This window comes from Orcinus orca, chromosome 3, assembly GCF_937001465.1.
Source record: "Orcinus orca chromosome 3, mOrcOrc1.1, whole genome shotgun sequence".
Classification (NCBI taxonomy): domain Eukaryota; kingdom Metazoa; phylum Chordata; class Mammalia; order Artiodactyla; family Delphinidae; genus Orcinus; species Orcinus orca.
In genome coordinates, this window is record NC_064561.1 from 121641082 (window position 1) to 121663495 (window position 22414).

Below are 22414 nucleotides of genomic sequence, written 5' to 3' on the forward strand. Positions count from 1 at the left end.
TTTCTTTGGAGAAGTGTCTATTCAAATTATTTGCACATTTTTAAAAGTAGGTTATTTGTGGAGGTTTTGTTGAATTGTAAAAATTCTTTATAAAGTCTGACTACAAGTCCCTTAACAGATATATGATTTACAAATATTTTCTTCCATTTTGCAGGTTGTCTTTTCACGTTCTAGATCGTATCAGTTGCAGTACAAAAGTTTCTATGGCCTATTGATAACCGTATTAGGTCAATATTTTCATAGATTTTACAGTAACTGGCTCAATTAAAATTACTCTTCACTGTCCATTTTTTAGAACTACATAGTGGAATATGTGGCATGAGATAATGATGTCTAAGATTTGCTTGAAAATACTCCAGCAAAGAAATCAAGAGATAGATGAAGCAAAAGTGGAAAATCTTGGTAATTGTTGAATCTGAGGAGTGTTATAGGTTGGGTATGTAGAGTTTCATCATACCATTTTCTCTACTTTTGAGTGTTTGGAAAATTTTATAGCAAATATGTGTCTAATTACTTTTAATCTTTTTGCACAAAGGAAGGGTTTCATGTGTTAAGGGTATATGGTACACTGAAGAAAGATGTACAGAGCCTTATGAAGATCAGAATGTGAAAAATGGGCATTGACCTGATAGTTTGGAGCTGCTTTTGATGACATATTTAAAGAGGAATTAATGGTATAATATTAGCTCTGATTAACCCAATCTGGGTAGAGGTGGTGAGATTATGTGTATTAGAGGAGTGGAATAAGATGAGGTCATCTGTGGGTGACCTTTGATTCAGTACATACAATTCACTCTTGAATAAGAGTGTAGCTAGCCTTAGAATTTACTTTCCACTTAGCACTTAAATATATATATTAAATGCATATATTTTATAGTTTTCTGGCTTCTGTTTTGTTATTGACAAGTTTTCTGCTAGCCGAGTTGCAAATTCCCGTAACTATAAAGCAGTCAGTTTTTACTCTCTGGTTGCCTCAAATTTCTTTTTAAATATGCCTACATTGATAGCTTCCACTTACTTTGATTCCTGTCCTGGATTTATTCTGCAGTTCAGCAGACAAAAGATGTTTAAATGTCTTCTGCCAAATTGGGAGTCTCTGCACTGGATTCCTACTTCCACATAATTTAATGCTAAAACGGGATCCTACTAACTCCCTAAATTGTGATTAAAAACAAACAAAAGGCCTTCTCTGGTGGCGCTGTGGTTGAGAGGCCGCCTGCCGATGCAGGGGATACGGGTTCGTGCCCCGGTACGGGAAGATCCCACATGCCGCGGAGCGGCTGGGCCCGTGAGCCGTGGCCGCTGGGCCTGCGCGTCCGGAGCCTGTGCCCCGTAACGAGAGAGGCCACAGCAGTGAGAGGCCCGCGTACCGCAAAACAAAAAAACAAAAAGAACAAAAAAAGCAAACAAAAAACTAATTTAATTCAATGAATTTTAAATGGCCCTCAGGCTTGAAGTTAAAGGGTTTTTGAGAATTGAGAATTTAATTACTTTATATCTTGGTTCCTTTAGCTGCTTAAATATTTTCTTTTTTAAGTTAACAAATCTGTCAGGCATTATTGCCACTCATCCAATTAGCTGTGTTTACTTACAGGATTGAGTGAATCATGAAAACCCAGACTCATGGGATTTTGGAAGTTTTCAGCTAGCTTCTATGACACAAATATTAGACTTTTTGATATTGTCCTATATGTCCTCAAAGCTCTTCATTTTTTTCCACTTTTTTTTCTCATTGTTATTCAGACTGGATAGTTTCTACTCATGTATCTTCAAATTCACTGACTCTTCCATCCATCATCTCCAGTAATTTTTTTTTACTGTATTCTTCAGTTCTAAAATTTCCATTTGGTTCTTTTTATAGCTTTGATTTCTTTGGTGAAGACTTCTATCTTTCCATTCATTTCAATAATGTTTAGCTTTGCTTTGTAGAACCTGATTAAATTAATTCTTTTTGTCTTCTTCTGATAATTCCAACATTTGGGTTACCTCAGAATTGGTTTTTGTTCATTGTCTTTTCCCTTGAGAGTTACTTAAGATTTCCCTAGTGTTTTGCATCTTGAATAATTTTTGATTATTTCCTGGATATTTTGAATATTATGAAATTCTCAGTCCTGTTTAAATCTTCAGAAGAGTGTTTTTGTTTTGTCTTGTTTTAGGTGGCAGTCAATCCAGTTAGTTCACACCACACGTCCTGGCCTGCTTTCTGTGGGCTATTGTTCCAAAAATTTAGTTCTCAGTGACTTTGCACTACCATTCTAATCTGCCCAAATTGTGCACCACCCAGTGGCTAGTCTGAAACCTGGATAGTGAGCTATACTGTAGATCAGTTTTCAAAACCTTTGGCTGCTTCTGGTCAATTTCACACATGCACAGTGTGGAGGTGATCTCAGGATTTTATATACAAATTTAGAGGTTTCCTTTCTTCAATTCCCTCCTATCAATGATCTTCCCCACACTCTCTGGTTCTAAGATCACCCCTTCTTGGTGTTCTGGCTAGAAGGCAGAGCTTTAGCTTCCCCACAACATTGCTAGTGTTCTGCCCTGCACTGACTGCCACCATTGCACAGTGGGTAGACAGGGGGGTGCTGCCTTTTTGCTGTCTCTAGATTAGGTAGGGCAGGGAAAGTCCACATTGCCCCATAGGATTTACATATGGTAGGGAGGGAGGGGTGCTGCTGTTTTTCTGCAGCTCTCCTGGAATAAGGTAAGTAAATTCAAAAGGATTCTGTCTCATAGTCCCCCAACCCCCTTCTCTGTCCTCTGACTAGAGAGAGCAGACTGTTCCTTGGACTCTGTGCCAGCTGGCAGTTCCTATTTTAAAGTGCCTGTGTGTAGATCCCTTTTTATTTATTCTGTTTGGAATTTGTTTAACTTCTTGAATCTGTAGAGTCATGTATTTCATCAATTTTTAAAAGTCTACATTATATCTAAAAGTATTTGTTCTGTTCTATCCTCCCCTCTCCTTCTGCAGCTAATTAAGCAGATGTTGGGAATTCTCACTGTATCCTCTATATGTTTCCTGATTTTTCCATCTTTCCATCTTTTTATTTCTCCATGCTGCATTCTGGATAATTTCTCCTGATCTATATTCTAGTTTATAAATCCTTCCAATTGGTTATATTCTGTTCTGCCTTTAAATCTATTTACTGAGTTTTAAAGTTCAGTTTTTATATATTCTTGCAACATTTGTATTTAGTTACTTCCAAAATTAGTTCCATCACTTTTTAGTTTCCAATTCTCTACAGGTATTTGACACTTGACTTTATTTCTTTAAACACAGAAAGCATAAATGTAATACCTAAGACTATATGAATTTAACTGTTTCTACTAATTCTTGCCTCTGGAATCTAGTTTCCTTATGTGCCTGTTTTTTTGGTTTGTTTTGGTTTGTGTGTTGGGGGGGGACCACCTTAAAGCAAGTCAAATGCTTAAGAGTCTTTGGGTGATGTAGGCAATTCTAAACTTGGCTACAATTTTACATAATTTATATTTCTGATTCATCCTCATCTAAAGGCCGAAACCCTTTGAGGGAGTCTCAGCCTACTGTGGGGAAGTTCTTCTGTTAGATTCACAATTCCTGTTAGATTCACCATCTTGTGTGGGCCTTGAACTTTGATATCTGTCCCCCTTACCCCATTAGGCTGTCATATTAGGGCCCCATGCTCACTTCTCTTTTTCTCTTTACTTTTGGACTGGGTGTTCCATACTGTCTTAAAAATCTCTTTGATGTTTTAAGATGCCTTTTTGTATTTTAATCAGCTTTGGTTGTTTTTATCAATGGCATAGCTCTAAATATCCTAACATGCAATTTCCAGAAACAGGAAGTTTCCCGCAATTGCATCTTTGTTCCTACATGACCAAACCCTACTCTTTCTCTTGGTATTCTCTGTACTTAGCACATACTACTTGTGGAATGGAATCCATAAATGTTGATAAGAACTATGCTTAATTTTTTCAGAGCAATTAATCTTTTTATTATTTTTTTAGAAATTTGTACTTATAGCTGCTCTAAGATATAGGTATCTTGTTTTAGTTAGCTAATATTAGTTGCTTCATGTAATAAACCACCAGAAAATTTAGCAGCTTAAAACAACAGACATTTATATCTGAGATTCAGAAATCTGAGAAAGGCTTAGTTGGGTGATTCTCATGAGGCTACAGTCAAACTGTGGCTGGGGCTGCAGTCTGAAGGCTTGACTGGGTTGGAGGATCCCCATCCACTTGCCTGGCAGCTGGCTTCCCCAAGAATGAGTGACTCAATAGAAAGAGAAGGAGACAGGCAGACAGGGAGGGAGAGGTGGGGAGACAGGGATGAAATGAAGAGAGTGAGTGGGGAGAAATACACCAAAGATGGCAACCATAGAACCTTTTATAACATAATATTGGAAATGACATCCCATCCCTTCTTCCATATTCTGTTGGTCACAAAGACCAACAGTGGTACAGTGTGGGAGGTGACTACACAAGGGTGTGAATAACCAAGAGGCAGGGATCATTGTGGGCTATCTTGGAAGCTGGCGAGCACCTTTTGGCACCTTTTTTACCAAAAGAACAAAAAAAGAAAGAAAAAAAAAAAACTTTACTATATTCGGAGGTTCATAATAAAGCTCTTGAATTAGAACTATTTCTTCATTTGTAAAAAGCATGAAAATATAGCTGTAATTTTTATCAATGCAAATTCAGAAAATGTTTCCCAAAAGGTGTTAAATATTAAATTGTGTATCATTCCAAGCTAAATCTAAAACACAGAATATAAAGAGAAGATTTAAAACTACTAAAAATCTGATGTAAAACAAAACAAAAAGAACACCAATGTCAATTAAGTGGTAAAAGATAAATTTAGATGGTGAGGCTTAGTGTTGGGTAGGAAAAAAAATAAAGGTTTTAAATATAGCTCAAATAAAAAATAACATTCCAAGTATTTTCATAAAAAAATTGTTATGAGAAAAACAGTCCTCCTATGGAAACATATGGTCATAATTCCAGTAATGGATTTTCTTCTTGCTTTTCTGCCATTAAGATTGCTTTTTATCAATTACACAGTGGTTGGAGAAGCAGTGAAAGCTTTAAGATTCTAAATAGAAGCCACATAAATCAAAGTAATTGAGGAGATGACACTGTGTTCTTCAGTGTAAACAGCACACTATATTTTGTATAAAAAATGAGGGGAGATAATAAAAATATATTTGCTGCTACTGCACCTAAACCTTGGAAAGATACACAATAATAAAAATCACTTCTTATTGAGATTGGAGAGTGAGAAGAACAAGGTAGATGCATACAAGGTGGGCAGTAAGACTTATATTAAGTTTTTAACATTTCTTTCTGATTTTTGAATGTTTATATATTACACCTATGAAGCATTTTTTTAAATCACAAAGAAAAAAATTAAAACCTAGGACTGTTTAGAGGTTTCTGGTTTATTTCAAGATATTTTCTCTTTAAAATGTGAGTCAAGTTATCAAAGTTATATTACTATTAAAAAAAGAAGAGTTGTATTCTTTACTTATAAAACAATATTTAAATCTAGGCTGTTATAAACTTAGGCAATTAAGACACCATAGTCAGGCTACTACTTTTATGATTAAATTATGATTTTTTATGATTATGACTTTTATGATTAAATAAGGTAAGATATTCACACAACACAGAAGACTCTTTAAAGTAAATTGCCTTAAAAGGGAAAGTTGAATGTTTTGACATATTACTGACTCTTCAGATTTTCAGCTCTTGCCTAGACAAGTTTAACGCCCACACCTTCTCATTATTAGTATGGCTATCCTCCTGAATTGTTTTCCAACCAGCTACTCAGAAGTCATACCTCTATTTTAGCAATTACTTTTACTTTGTTAATTATCTGCTTCACACATTCATCTCCAAGAGGGAAAGAACTATTTTATTCATCTTTCAATCAATGAAGCCTACTAAAGTGCTCTGCATATAGCAAGCATATATGCATATACTAAGTCTGCTGGATTGCTGCAAAAGCAAATGGGCTAAATCTTACTTAATATTTCAAAATTCTGGAAAGACAGTATTCTTAAAAGGCATAGACCAAAAATAGATCATTGCAGACTGAGTACAAAGAACCATTCTATTTCTTCACCTTTAAAAAAATTAAAATTTTAAATTATCAATGGGAAGAACATGACCAAATGCATTCAGAAACATATTGTACATCTACAAAGAATACTTTAGAATGTGCCTCCAAAGGCACAGTAACTCCAATTTTCATTAAATGTAGAGACTTTAGGGAAACAAATCCAAAGCTATCCCATCATGGGAAAAGTCCTCTACCTTCTGGTTATTTTAAAGTAACTTCAGTATTCATAGATTGTGCCCTTAACTTATACTGCAAAATAAACAAAAATATAAAGAAAACAAATTGAGTTAGATATGCAATTGCTTATGATGTCAACAAATTTCACAAGTTATTACATCATGTTGCTTAATTTTATTTAATGTCTGCAACATTTTACATTGTTTATGAAGTAGTTACTTCCAAAAGACTGATATTTTCCTCCATGCTGTGTCTTTGGCTAGTACTACAGATGTGATTCAGTAGGAATCATATGACCAAACTGATTCAAATTCTCAGTTTTTTCCTAGACTGAGACCTAAGAACCTGAGTTATAACCCTGACTTCATCTTCAGGTTGAGATGCTTCATAAATACTTTCTTAAAACAGGGCTATTTAGTGTAGTTTCTTTTTCTTGAGACACAGGAGTGTTTTTGATACAAAAACATATATATTCCACATTAGAATAAAAAAAGCATTAAAATAATGATTATTATTTTAAATAACTTAAATGACAGGATTAACTAAAATATGACCATTACTTTTTTAACACAACGTACTTTAAAAATTTTTTTCTATTTGAAGTAAAGAAGAAAGTTCTGTAACAGTTTCAAATACATAGAATTTAACTTATGTTAATATCCTGTTATAAAAAATAACTACCATATAAAGAATTTAAAATATGCAAAAGTAAGTAGTTCATTAAAATTTATACTTAATACATTGGTGTCAATGAAAATACGTAGACTTGCCAAGAAACTTTCAAGGTTTAAAGGAGAAGTTAAAAAAACACCTGTTTCAGGCTTCATTTATTGCTACATAATGACTACTTCAAGGGTCATCTGGCCTGTCGTCAATCACTCTTAGAAGTGGTATATACAGTGGTATACTTTGGAAGGAAAGGAGGAAAAATAATGCACTGCAATACAAAAATATTACCTATTTATAAATTATTAAAGATTTATAAAACACATACCAAATCACATGTTCTTGCTATAAAAACAATATACTTAATTATAGAAGCACAAAATCCTGAAGCACCCACAGTTACTTTAAGAATACCCATTTAATAAAGAGAAAACCATATATGTATATATAAAATAATAATTTGAAAAGAAAAAAGGCAAAATTCTGATTTTAATGCAAACAATCAGTTTATCTAATCATGGAGGTAGGTCTCCACTCCAATTATACAAATAAGTTATCTGCCTTATTCAAAGAATTACCATATAAGTCTAAGATCTGGAAACTGGTCTGTGGCGTTGAAATACATTTTTAACAGACTTTAGAAACCAGTAATTTAACTGGCATATAAACAAAAAAGGTAGTTCCTTCATAAGCTTACATCTGAAAAGAGCCTTCATTAAAATCATTCTTGGCATAAAGAGGTATACCTAAGTGCAGGTACTTTGGCTTAGCATTTAAATAACACAGTTAAATGCTACAAATTTTTTAAAGACAGAAGAAATCCTTGTCTTTTTCAGTACTTGTAAAGTGTAAAGCTTCAAAAACTGTGGATCTCTTAAATTTTTGGAGATTTAAATATTGTGCTAATGATTTTTAAAAGATCATTCCTGCCTAAAAAGCAAAGCTTACATGTTTCAAACATCAAACATATTTACTTTTAGTGTCTGTGGCATTTCAGCTTTAGTGCTGGAGTTAGTTTTAACAAATCAGTTTGCAATATATAATACAACTCACGTCCTTTCACTAAAAAAGATTTTCAATAATAAAAAATACTAATTCTATTTCTAATGGTAAACTAGTAGAGTTGGAGGTCCCACCGTGGATCACAGGGATTAGAGCACTATCAAGATCATTTAGATAATGCTGAGGAAGAAGTTGGCCTTCGGATCCTGCCTGAAATTCAACCTGGAAAAAAAAAAATCTTGATGAGTCAACCCTAGAAAGTGAGCAATCTTGTTTTGTTCAGCAGATGAATATAAAACTATTTAAGAATATCATTCAATTTAAGCATGTTAAGAAAATACTTGATATTTTGTTCATAAAATAATGTTTTACATTTTCCTTTATTTCTTCTATCTACTACATAAATTATAATTGTCCCTTCCACAGATACTATGAAAATAAAATTGCCACTACTTCATACTTCAGGTTTCTTCTCAATGAACATGTAAACACATTGGCGGACCAAGGTTTTGAATAATTGTCAACATGATTTAAATAAAGACCCCATGGTATTTAAAAAAAGATCTACTTAAAAATATTTTGAATTTATCATAAAATAATATTTGAATTTAATTTTGCTGGTGAAAATTACATTTTAATACATATGACTAAAATAATTAACAATGCTTAGTCAAATAATTATCAGGTGCTTCCTTGAAAAAGGAAATTTTAATAGTGAGATAAAAATGTAAGTTCTTTTTTCCAATAAGAACTGTAACACATCCTGCCTGAAGAAGAGCAAACCTTCAACATATGAAATTGTTCATGTTAAGATTAACCATTCTGGGACTTCCCCGGTGGTCCAAAGGTTAAGACTCCACGCTTCCATTGCAGGGGGCGTGAGTTCGATCCCTGGTCGGGGAACTAAGATCCCACATGCAGCGTGGCGCCGCCAAAAAAAAAAAAAAAAAAAGATTGACCATTCTAATGAACAACCTGGACTGAAATCTATTATATTGGATGTGAGAAACAGTTAAAAAGGCACATTAAAATACTACTGGATTGGAACTTCCCTGGTGGTGCAGTGGTTAACACTCCATGCTCCCAAGGCAGGGGGCCCAGGTTTGATCCCTGGTCAGGGAACTAGATCCCACATGCCGCAACTGAGTTCACATGCCACAACTAAGGCGCCCACGTGCCACAACTAAGGAGCGTGCCTGCCGCAATTAAGGAGCTCATGGGCTGCAACTAAGACCTGGCACAACCAAATAAATAAATTTTTTTTTAATAAATAAATATTTTTAAAAAATACTAGTGGAGTACCACTTTTCACCTATCAAATTGGCAAAGTTCAAAAGTTTGATTATATACTGCTTTGATAAGGATGTGAGAGAAAGAACACTCTCATAAATTGTGGTAGAAATATAAATTGTCATAACCTCTATTTGAGACAATATGGTAATATCTATTGAGTACATACTTGGACCCGGCAATTCTACTTCTAGGAATATTTCTTATATACTCACACTTATGCAAAAGCAAAATATTGTGGATACCTTAAATATCAACCAGGACATACCAAACATGCATAAGCACTAAATAAATTATGGTACATTTATATAATCAACTACTACTGTGCAACTTTAAAAAGAATATGTAGTTAAATGAAATATCTCTAAGATATATTAAGTTAAAGAAGCACTATTAAAAAAAAAGTGAGAAGAGAACAAAAAGGACGTACAAACTTAATTGCTCATACATGCAAAAAATTACAAAGAATACATAGAAATGGATAACATTTGACTGCCTGACCAAGAAGGGAGGATGAGGGGGAGTATGGAAGTGGACTGAAGGGTTAGGAGTCAAGGGTAGGAAGGCGATCTTTCCAGGGCTATTACCTGATGCAACTCTACTGGGAACCATTTACATTGTAGCCTGGAGTTAATATCTCCAGAGGTCACCAATTAAATAGAGTACTGTGTGAATGCTGCTCTCTAGCATGTTTAATGAGGTGGTCCCGGTATATATATATTTGTGAGATAATAGAAAATATATATTGGTCTCTGACCCCAATTCCTGGCATAAAGCTCCTAAAACCCTTGTCATTTCCTAAGTGATAAGAATACCAGTAACATCTCTTATTCTAATATTTATCTTTGATCCCATCCCTGACACAGGGCTCCTAAAAAAGTTGTGAATTCCTAAGTGATAAGAGACGGAGGAGCATCTTTTGTTCTTTTGAGTCAACTCTGGATGGGCTCCTAGATAGGGGCTGGTCACCAGAAAGACCAAGCCCATGATTAGAAATTTTAAATTTCCAGCCCTACCCCTCATTCTCCAGAGACGGGGGAGGGGCTAAAAACTGAGTTAATAATTGATCATGCCTACATGAGGAAACCTCCATAAAATCTCAGTAGAAGTGGGCTGAGAGAGCTTTCAGGCTGGTGAATACATCCACACTGGGAGGGTGACGCACCCAACTCCGTGGAGACAGAAACTCCTGCTCAAGGCTCTACCAGACCTTGCCCTATGTATCTCTTCATCTGGCTGTTCATCTGTATAGCCTATAATGAACTGACAGACATAAGCAAATGTTCCCCTGAGTTCTGTGAGCCGCTCAAGCAAGTTAATTGAACCCAAGGAGGAGGGGGTCATTGGAAGCTCTGATCCATAACTGGTTGGTCAGAAGCACAGGTGATAACTGACTGGTATATGAAGTGGGGGAGGAGGCAGTCTTGTAAGAGCTGTAGGATCTGATGCTATCTCCAGGTAGATCAAGTCAGAATTAAGTTGAATTCTTAGACACCCTGCTTGTGTCTGAGAATTGCTTGCTGGGGTGGGGGAAAGCCTCCACACATCTGGTGAGCAGAAGTGTTTTCAGTGAGTAGTGAAAGAGACACACAGGAAAGACATAGAAGGGAAGAAATAGGTTTTTCCCTACATGGGAGGAAAAAACTGAAAATTTCCCTTTTTTAACATTTTTAGACTTTTGTAATTTTAAGTCACATGAATATAGAATTTAGTCAGCATAATTAAAAACCCTACTTATCAAGCAGGAATGTTGTAGAGCAGGGGTCAGCAAACTATGGCCTGTGGGCCAATGTGGCCCACCAACTGTTTTTGTAAACAAAGTTTCACTGGAACACAGCTAAGCTGTTTAGTTAACATACTGTCTACAGCTGCTTTCACACTATAATGGCACAGTTAAGTAGTTGTGAAAGAAATCTGACAGACCGCAATGCCTAAATTATTTACTGTCTGACCAAAAAAAGTTTGCTGGCCCCTGCTGTGGACAGTAAAGGAGATAATGTACAGGAAGTGTGTACCGAACATTAACGTTCAACAAACTTTAGTTCTCTTCAGTGATCTCAAAGTAAAAGGTTAAAGAAAAACTTTGGATTATTTTAATATAAGATATATTCATTTCAAAAAGACATCACAAAAACATGCCTCACCATATCAGTGTCAGTGGAAACTCTGAGGCCAATTTTATTTATCCCATTACTCTTTAGAGTTTTCAGGTGAGGGCACAGTGCAGCACTACAAGCCATGGCTATTTCTTTTGCAAACTGATAAGGAGTTGCTGAAATAGATAAATCCTGGTCCTTTAGAAAGTAGAACACCTGAAATGTATTTAATTAGGAAACAAGTCATGATTAAGATTAGAAGTAGCTTTAAAAATGCAAAAATTGCTACCTTCAATTCAACTTTATGAATAAAATTCCAATGTTAGTGCCATGAAATTCACTAGTTAGGAATATTATATAGTAGTGTGTGTGTGTATATATATATATATATATATATATACACACACTATATAGCCTGATCTATAGTATAAGTAAAAACTTAAAACCAAAGATTAGGGAATATGGGAATGACTTAGCTATTTTTGCCTAAAGTTAACTTGTAGCAACAAAAGCTTTGTTAACTCGGTTTAAAGAAGGGTACTAATGAGCCCACCCTATAAGATCACCATCCCATAAGGACATCTTAATGAAGTTAAGATCAAACAAAGAAATAATGTTCTATAATTTCTATACCCTCTATAGTTTCTATCTTCTAAATGTGTAAAATCACAAAGAATACCTAAGAAATCAGTAACATTGATTGTCTGACCCAGGAGGTAGAGTGAGGGGGAGAATGGAGGTAGACTAAGGGGCTGTGAGGCTACAGTTTCATATTCTCTTATTTTTAAAAAACTGGAACATGCAAAACTAACTTTCATATGTGAGTGCTGATTATAAACTGATATCTATAAAATATTTTATTTTTTGTAAAATAAGAGAAAAATGAAAACACCATGGTCAAATAACATGTTATTGTACAAACAAAGATGGCAATGCCGTGAAAACTTAACTGTGAGCTGACAGGCAGTACCACCATACAATAACCTGAAATGATCCTATGGAAATGCAAATCTGGTGTATATAAGGCAGTCTGGGGTGGAGATATGTGTGTCTCAAGGTGTAATGAAAGTGTAATACGCTGCACTTAAACATTCAGAGGTTGAGTACTGCGAAATCTCCACATTAACAAAAACATATCCAAACACAGCATGTAAATGGAAGGAAACGTCTTTCTAAGTTACCTCAGTACACTTTACAATCTTCTCATCAGTTTCAAAATCTGCTTCCAGTTTTATTTTTTCACTTGGAAATCCTTGTAATGATATTCCATCCACTGAACTAATAACACTGCAGAATAAAATATAATAGAACAGATTTATTTAATACCAAAGTACTTTCTATGAAGTAAATTATTAGACTTGAACAAATGGGAATAAGGATAAAAATTATGAAAGCTATAAATTTAAAGCAGCAGTAAGACATCTCAATTATACAAAATAATTAAAACTTAGCTCATATTCGTTTACCAAGATTTCTTGATTGTGTAGCAAATTATATCTACTTTTTCATATGCCCAATTCAGACCTGAGGTTTAAAATACCTTAGTCTCCTAACAGAAAAGCTGTCTCATGAATTGCAAAACTCTATTTTGGAATCCTTCAGCATTAGCCCTTCTCTTCCTTTTTTGCTCCAGATCTCTTAGCCAGTCTCCAAAAAAGAAAGAAAATGGGTAACTAAAGAGAGGAGGGAATAGCAGTAATATTCTGTAAGGCCTCTAATGTACATATTATTGAATTCAGTTGTTTGCATTTACAGTGGATCAATATAAAACAGAATAAACACCCAAAGGGAATCCATTACTTATTTGATAAAAATAATCCTAAGATAATTCCATGAAAATACATATCTGGTATATAAAAGGCAGTCTGGGGGGGGGAAATATGTGTGTGCCTCAATGTACCATATAACAGACAAAGTATCTTGTCTTTCTCAGACCTGGCATCAAGCCTACACTGCTACACAATGTGTATCATTTGCCCCCTCCCAAACTGACCACCCTTTAATAGTTTACAGCATCCTGGCTAAGAAAACACACATGATGCTGGTTAGGTACATTTTTGAAAAACCCAGACTGCATTTATTAATTAGAGTATATGCATTTAAATTAATGGTATAATTCTATATTTATTTATAAAATATTTAATTTTGTTAACAGGATGTTTTTATCCTTTCTCCTCCATCAAATCAATTACATTTTGGTAACAAAAAATTCCTACCCTTTGTTTCCTTTTTCTTCAGAATCTACCCAGCAGATGTCCACATATTCTCTCATGTCTACAGCATCAACTTTCCCACATGTAATTTTAAAGTCTTTTTGTTCTCGTAGAGCTAGCCGTAAGCCATCCATGGTCTCTGGAGTTATTTGTACCATTAAGCCATCTAAAAATGAGAGTTATGTTTCACATTTCTTTTACTGAATATAAATTTATATGTCTAAGCCATAAATTTTGCTATCAAAATATGTTCCATGCAAGTTTTAGACCATCTATTAAATCATCTTGATGGTTGTTTTCTGTTAGGGAATATGAAAAATATTTCACAATGTTAAGGATTCTTTTTTTTTTTTAATGGTTAAACAAATAAAGGTGAGAACTTCCACTTCTGGCTATGATGAAATAATGATGCCAAACTGCCCTTTCATTATGGTAACCAACCATAAAACTAGACAAAATGTATGAGGCAATTGTTTTCAGGTTCTGGACAACAGGAAGTACAATACCATGGTCCCTACAGGAAAACTCAGTAGGTGAGCCCATAACTGCCCAGGCTCTCTGCTTGGGGACAATTTCTGCATGGTGACCAGTAAGCCTACAATTGCTCTACTGGGCTGAGAAGTCAGAGATAAGACTTTAGGGAAACCTGAAATCTGTGGTCAAGACACTAAAAAGGGGAGCATCAGGAGACTGTGTTCAAGGACTTTTTGAGTCCTTGGACCAGAACTGAGAACACATTAATAGAGTGACCCTAGATGAGGCATAACAGAAAATGGCTATTATATGGTTGGGAACAGAACAGAAATAATAGAAGTCAAGCAATGTTGGGGGATATTGGTAGTCTAGACCAACCAAAATACACATTAGCACCTCATTAACCTGAACTGTGCAATGCCAAATCAAAGCTCTTACAAAATCTACAGGCAAAACAGATGTGGACAATGAGTCCTGCCAGACTGTAAACACCTTAGGATATCCATAGATCCATCTGTTAAAAAAAATAAAAAATAAAGACTACACAAGCTCAGGGTAAGCAGACATAAAATGCCTGCTTAAACATAAATAAGCCTTCTTCAGCAAAAAAATCCCTTTAAAAAAAGCTAAAAGAATCTAAAGTCTCTAAAGCATATCAATAATGACAGTACAAAATAAAAAATTACCAAAGACAGGAAAATGTGAGCCCCTATAAAACTGAAACTAACCATGAGATGGCCAAGACACTGGAATAAACACAAAAACACTTTAAAATATCTATTCTAAAATATACTCAAGGACCTAAAGGAAAACACATTTAAAGAATGAAAAGCAAATACTGGTTAAATGTATAAACAGATTTTAAAAAATCTGAACAGAGAAATAAAACTGGAAAGGCCCCCCCCAAATTCTATAACTGAAAAGTATAATCCAACTAAAATAGAAACCTTAATGGATAGGCTTAATAGTAGATTGAAGATGGCAAAAGAATCAGAGAACATAAAGAAAGGTCAACAAAAGTGATCAAATCTGAAGAACCCAGAGAAAAATGAAGAAATATAAAAAGAGCATCAAAGACCCTTGGGATGGTATAAAACAGTCTAATACAGATATGGATTACATATACATAGATAGGCTATCTCCCAGAAGGAGAAGAAAGATCAGGACATTTTAAAAAATGGTAAGAAATTCCCCAAATTTGATGAAAAATATTGACACACACATCCAAGGAGTTCAATAAATGCCAAATAGGATAAATACAAAGAAAACCACATTGAGGCACACCACTGTAAAACTGGTGAAAACCAAAGATAAAGAGGCTATCTTGAAAACAGACTGAGGAAAAGGGCACATTAAATACAAGGAAACAAATATAAAAACTATTACTGACTCTTCACTAGAAATAATGAGGGCCAAAAGACAATGAAATGACATCTTTAAAGAAAATAAAGACTTTCAAAGCAGAATTTTATATCTAGCAAAAATACCCATAAATAATGAGAATGAAATAAAGACAGCTTCAGAAAAATGAAAAGCAAGACAACATTAGATAAATGAAAGCCAGCCAACTTGTATTAAAAAAAATACTAATGACTTCTTGGTGTCTGCTCCATGTAAAGAGCTTGGAACTTGTCACTTCCATCCTCACAACAAGAAAAAAGCTGAACAATAAAATACCTAGGAATAAACCTAACTTCTATTCAACATAATACTGGAAGTCCTAGCCACAGCAATCGTACAAGGAAAAGAAGAAAAGGTATTGAAATTGGAAGGAAAGAGGTAAAATTGTCATTATATGCAGATGACGTGATACTCTATATAGAAAACTCTAAAGACTACACACAAAAACTATGAGAACTGATAAACGAATTCAGCAAGGTAGCAGGCTACAATATTTACGGAAATATTTTGCATTACTTTAAACAAACAAATATCAGAAAGTAAAAAAAAAAAAAACAAAAAAAAAAACTTTAAAAATCGTATAAGGAAAATACCTAGGAATAAACCTGACCAAGGAGGTGAAAGACTTACATGCTGAGAACCATAAAACATTGATAAAGGAAACTGAAGATGATTCAAAGAAATGGAAAGATATCCCATGCTCTTGGATTGGAAGAATTAATATTGTTAAAATGGTCATAGTATCCAAGGCAATCTACAGATTTAATGTGATCCCTATCAAATTACCCATCACATTTTTCACAGAACTAGAACAAATAATCCTAAAATTTATATAGAACCACAAAAGACCCAGAATTGCCAAAGCAATCCTCACAAAAGAACAAAGCTGGAGACGTAAGCCTCCCAGACTTAAGATAATACTACAAAGCTACAATAATCAAAACAGCGTGGTATTGGCACAGAAACAGACATATGGATCAATGGAACAAAAGACAGAACCCAGAAATAAACCCACACACCAACAGTCAATTAATCTTTGACAAAGGAGGCAAGAACGTACAATGGAGAAAAGACAGTCTCTTCAACAAGTGGTGTTGGGAAAGCTGGACAATCTCATGTAAATCAATGAAATTAGAACACTTCCTCACACCATATAAAAAGATAAGCTCAAAGTGGTTTGAAGATCTAAATATAAGACATGACACCATAAAACTCCTAGGAGAGAACATAGGCAAAACATTCTTGGATGTAAATCATAGCAATATTTTCTTAGGTCAGTCTGCCAAGGCAAAAGAAACAAAAGCAAAAATTAACAAATGGGACCTAATCAAACTCAAAAGCTTTTGCACAGCAGGGAAGCCATAAACAAAATGAAAAGACAACCTACAGAATGGGTGAAAATATTTGCAAATGATGCAATGAAGAGTTAATTTCAGAAATATCCAAACAGTTCATACACCTCACTTTCAAACAAACAACCCAATCAAAAAATGGGCAGAAGATATAAATAGACATTTTTCCAAAGAAGACATACAGATGGCCAACAGTCACATGAAAAGATGCTCAGTATCACTAATTATTAGAGAAATGCAAATCAAAACTACAATGAGATCACCTCACACAAGTCAGAATGGTTATCATCAAAAAGTTTACAAATAATAAATGCTGGAGAGGGTATGAAGAAAAGGGAACCCTCCTAAACTGTTGGTAGGCATGTAAATTGGTACAGCCGCTATGGAAAACAGTCTGGAGGTTCCTTAAAAAACTAAAAGTAGAGCTACCATATGATCCAGCAATCCCACTCCTAGGCATATATCCAGAAAAGATGAAAACTCTAATTCAAAAAGATATATGTACCCCAATGTCCATAGCAGCAGTTTATAATAGCCAAGACATGGAAGCAATCTAAGTATCCATCAGATGAATGGGTAAAGAAGATGTGGGGTGTGTGTGTGTGTGTGTGTGTGTGTGTGTGTGTGTGTGTGTGTGTGTGTGTGTGTGTATACACACACACAATGGAATATTACTCAGCCATAAAAAGAATGCAATATTGCCATTTGCAGCAACATGGATGGACCTAGAGATTATCATACTAAGTGAAGTCAGACAGAGACAAATATATGATATCACTTATATGTAGAATCTAAAAAATAATACAAATGAATTTATTTACAAAACAGAAACAGACTCACAGACATAGAAAATAAACTTATGGTTACTGAAAGGGAAAGGGAGGAGAGGGATAAATTAGGAGTATGGGATTAACAGATACACACTAATATAAATAAAATAGATAAAATAACATGGATTTACTATATAACACAGGGAAATATATTCAATATCATTTAATAACCTATAATGAAAAAGAATCTGTAAAAAAATATATACATACATATGAAAAACTGAATCACTTTGCTGTACACCTGAAACTAATACATTATTGTAAATCAACTATAATTCAGTAAAATTTTTAAAAATAAATTTAAAAAAATAAAAAGCTGAACAAACATAAAATGAACAACTCTTAGATCTATCAAAGAATTGATGTCCCAGGGCAAACTGCCGCCCTGAAAAAAGGAGCAAAATCAAAACCTACCACAACAACCCAACAAAAATAAAACATATTTCTCCTTACTTCTTATCACATATAATGTGATATAAGAAATATAATTGAATATATCACATTCCATCATAAGACATATGGCACACAAAATGGAATCATAAACCTCACTTACTTTTAAAAGTTATTACTGAAAAACATGGATCTAGACAAGAACATTTACAATCACTGCTTCCACTGGAAGTACTAGCCAATAAACAAGAAAAATAAATTAAAAAGCCATAATGGCTGTAAAGAAAGAAGCAAAACTATCATTATTAATAAACTATCATTATTTATAGTTATAAAAAAACTCTAAAAGAGTCTATAGATAAATTATTTTAAATAATGTAAGCTTAGCAATATAGCTGGTTATAAGATAAAAACAGAGAAATCAATTAATTTCTATTTTCCAGCAACAAAAGATAAAATTTTTAATTTAAAAAGATATCCAAGAATACATTAAAAGGATCAGGTACCATGACTAAGGGGGATTTGTCCCAGGGATGCAAGGATTTTTCGGTATCTGCAAATCAATCAATGAAACACACAACATTAACAAACTGAAGAATAAAAACCATATGATCATCTCAATAGAGGCACAAAAAGCTTCTCACAAAATTCAAGATCCATCTATGATAAAAACTCTTCAGAATGTGGGCATAGAGGAAACATACCTCAACATAATAAAGATGCCACCAGAAAACTACTAGAGCTCATGAATGAATCTGATAAAGTTGCAGGATACAAAATTAATGTACAAAAATCTCTTGCATTTCTAGGCACTAACAACAAACTATCAGAAAGAGAAATTAAGGAAATAATCCCATTTACAACTGCATCAGAAAGAATAAAATACCTAGGAATAAACCTACCTAAGAAAGTAAAAGACCTGTACTTGGAAAACTGTAAGACACTGATAAAAGAAATTGAAGATAACACAAACAGATGGAACACAGATATACTGTGTTCATGGACTGGAAGAATTAATATTATTAAAATGAACATACAACCCAAAGCAATCTACAGATTCAATGTAATCCCTATCAAAATACCAAGGGCATTTTTCACATAACTAGAACAAATAATTTTTTAATTTGTATGGAAACACAAAAGACCCCAAAGAGCCAAAACTATTTTGAGAAAGAAAAACAGAACTGGATGAATCATGTTCCCTGACTTCAGACTATATTACAAACCTACAGTAATCAAAACAGTATGGTTCTGGCACAAAAACAAAACCATAGATCAATGGAATAGAATACAGCTCAGAAATAAACCCATGCACTTATGATCAATTAATCTACAACAAAAGAGGCAAGAATATTCGGTGGAGCAAAGACACTCTCTTCAATAAGTGGTGCTAGGAAAGAATGAAATTAGAACATTCTCTCACACCATGTACAAAAAAATAAAAAACTCGAAATGGATTAATGACCTAAATGTAAGATCAGAAACCATAAAACTCCTAGAAGAAAACACAGGCTGAACACTCTTTGACATAAACTGCAGCAATATTTTTTTGGATCTGTCTCCTAAAGCAAAGGAAATACAAGCAAAAATAAACAAACGGGAACTAATTAAACTTAAAAGCTCTGCATAGTAAAGAAAACCATTAGCACAACAAAAAGACAACTTACCAAATGGGAGAAAACATTTGCAAATGATATGACCAATAACGAGGTAATATCCAAATATATAAATAGCTCATACAACTCAACATCAAAAAAAAAAAAAAAACCTGATTAAACAACAGGGAGAACGGCTTCCCTGGTGGCGCAGTGGTTGAGAATCTGCCTGCTAATACAGGGGACACGGGTTTGAGCCCTGGTCTGGGAGGATCCCACATGCCGCGGAGCAACTAGGCCCGTGAGCCACAACTACTGAGCCTGCGCGTCTGGAGCCTGTGCTCCCCAACAAGAGAGGCCGTGATAGTGAGAGGCCCGCGCACCACAATGAAGAGTGGCCCCCACTTGCCACAACTAGAGAAAGCCCTTGCACAGAAACGAAGACCCAACACAGCAAAAATAAATTAATTACTTAATAAACTCCTACCCACAACATCTTCTTTAAAAAAAAAAAAAAAGGGCAGAAGACCTGAATAGATGTTTTTCCAAAGAAGACACAGGATGGCCAATAGGCATGTGAAAAGATGCTCAACACTGTTAATCAGAGAAATGGAAATTAAATCCACATTGAGATATCACCTCACACCTGTCAGAATGGCTATCATTGAAAAGAACAGAAATAACAAATGCTGGAAAGGATGTGGAGAAAAGGGAACCCTCCTACAATGTTGGTGGGAATGTAAATAGGTGCAGCCACTATGGAAAACAAAATGGGGATTTCTCAAAAAACTAAAAACAGAACTACTATATGACGTAGCAATTTCACTCCTGCATATTTATCCAAAAAAAAACCAAAACCACTAATTCAAAAAGATACATGCACCCCAATGTTCATAGCAGCATTATTTACAGTTGCCAAGCAACCTAAGTATCCAACAACAGATGACTGGATAAAGAAAATGTGGTGTATATATATATATATATATATATATATACACACACACACACACACAATGGAATACTACTTAGCCATAAAAAAGAATGATTTTGCGATTTACAACAACATGAATGGACTTGGAGGGTATCATGCCAAGTGAAATAAGTCAGACAGAAAGACAAATACTGTATGATGTCACTTATATGTGGAATCTAAGAAATAAAACTAGTGAATATAACAAAAACTAAACTGACTCACAGATATAGAGAACAAACTAGGGGTTACCAGTGGGGAGAGGTAAGCAGGGAGGGGCGATATAGGGGTAGGGGATTAAAAAGTACAAACTAGTATGTAAAATGTGAATAAGATACAAGGATATAGTGTACAGCACAGGGAATATAGCCAATATTTTATAATAACTATAAATGAATATAACCTTTAAAACTTGTGAATCACTTTGTTGTACACCTGAAGTTTACATAATATTTTATATCAACTATACCTCAATAAAAAATAAATTTAAAAAATTATAATGGCATTTACATTACACTAAAATTGTAATAAGTAAATAAATAGATACCATTTACACCAGCAATAAAATCTATGAGGTACAGGAATAAATAAGAAATGATATTCAAAACCTATACAAAAACTATAAAATTTTATTGGAAATGAATATAAAATATTATGTAAATAAATTGAAGGTAGCCAATGTACATGGATAGAAACAATGAAAATAGAAAATATGCCAATTTTCTCAAAATTAAACTAGCAATATAATGCAATTCCAATAAAAAGTCCAATGGACCTTTTAGAATCTGACAAGTTGATCCTAAAATTAACATGATAAAACAAAGGGCTTAGACTGGCCAGAGCACTACTAAAATGAGGAATAAGGCATGTGTGTGGCATCAGAGATGGGAGGACTTCCTATAAAGCTATGTAACTGAGATAGTATGGAGGATGATATTAGTGAAAATGCAGACTAAGAACTTCCGAAAATACTCTACTCCATAAAAACAACAAGGAAACCGATAAAATGTCAGAAGAAACTTTTTCGAAACTCTGGAAATTAACCAAAGACCTGCAGCAATCTGGGGAGTATTTATTAAAAAAAAAACAGCAGGAGAGAAGCAAGGAGAATTACAATACTGCAGTCTGTGGAACAAAAACCACATTCACAGAAACACAGACAAGATGAAAAGGGAGAGGGCTATGTACCAGATGAAGGAACAAGATAAAACCCCAGAAAAACAACTAAATGAAGTGGAGATAGGAAACCTTGCAGAAAAAGAATTCAGAATAATGAAGATGATCCAGGACCTCGGAAAAAGAATGGAGGCAAAGATAGAGAAGATGCAAGAAATGTTTAACAAAGACCTAGAAGAATTAAATAACAAACACCTAGAGGAATTAAAGAACAAATAAACAGAGATGAACAATACAATAACTGAAATGAATAATACACTAGAAGGAATCAATAGCAGAATAACTGAGGCAGAAGAATGGATAAGTGACCTGAAGACAGAATAGTGGAATTCACTACCGTGGAACAGAATAAAGAAAAAAGGAATGAAAAGAAATGAAGACAGCCTAAGAGACCTCTGGGACAACACTAAATGCAACAACATTAGCATTATAGGGGTCCCAGAAGGAAGAGAGAGAGAGAAAGGACCCAAGAAAATATTTGAAGAGATTATAGTCAAAAACTTCCCTAACATGGGAAAGGAAATAGCCACCCAAGTCCAGGAAGTGCAGAGAGTCCCAGGCAGGATAAACCCAAGGAGAAACATACCGAGACACATAGTAATCAAACTGACAAAAATTAAAGACAAAGAAAAATTATTGAAAGCAACAAGGGAAAAATGACAACATACAAGGGAACTCC

General features: G+C 34.4%; 1 protein-coding gene across 8 annotated transcripts in view; it reads right to left on the reverse strand.

Annotated features, from left to right (window-relative positions):
• Positions 1-5400: 5400 nt before the first annotated feature.
• ZFYVE16 (zinc finger FYVE-type containing 16) overlaps positions 5401-22414 on the reverse strand; it is a 57016-nt gene continuing 40002 nt past the window's right edge. For 7 of the 8 annotated variants that reach the window (XM_033409074.2, XM_033409078.2, XM_033409077.2 and 4 more), the window contains 4 exons: positions 13551-13713; positions 12516-12621; positions 11383-11550; positions 5401-8170 (listed from right to left, as the gene is read on the reverse strand). In XM_033409074.2, coding sequence (XP_033264965.2) covers positions 8009-8170; positions 11383-11550; positions 12516-12621; positions 13551-13713 — 599 coding nt within the window. In that variant the 3' untranslated portion in view covers positions 5401-8008. Of the gene's footprint in view, positions 8171-11382; positions 11551-12515; positions 12622-12874; positions 12982-13550; positions 13714-22414 lie in introns of those variants that run through there. The other variant, XR_004477945.2, reaches the window with a different exon arrangement.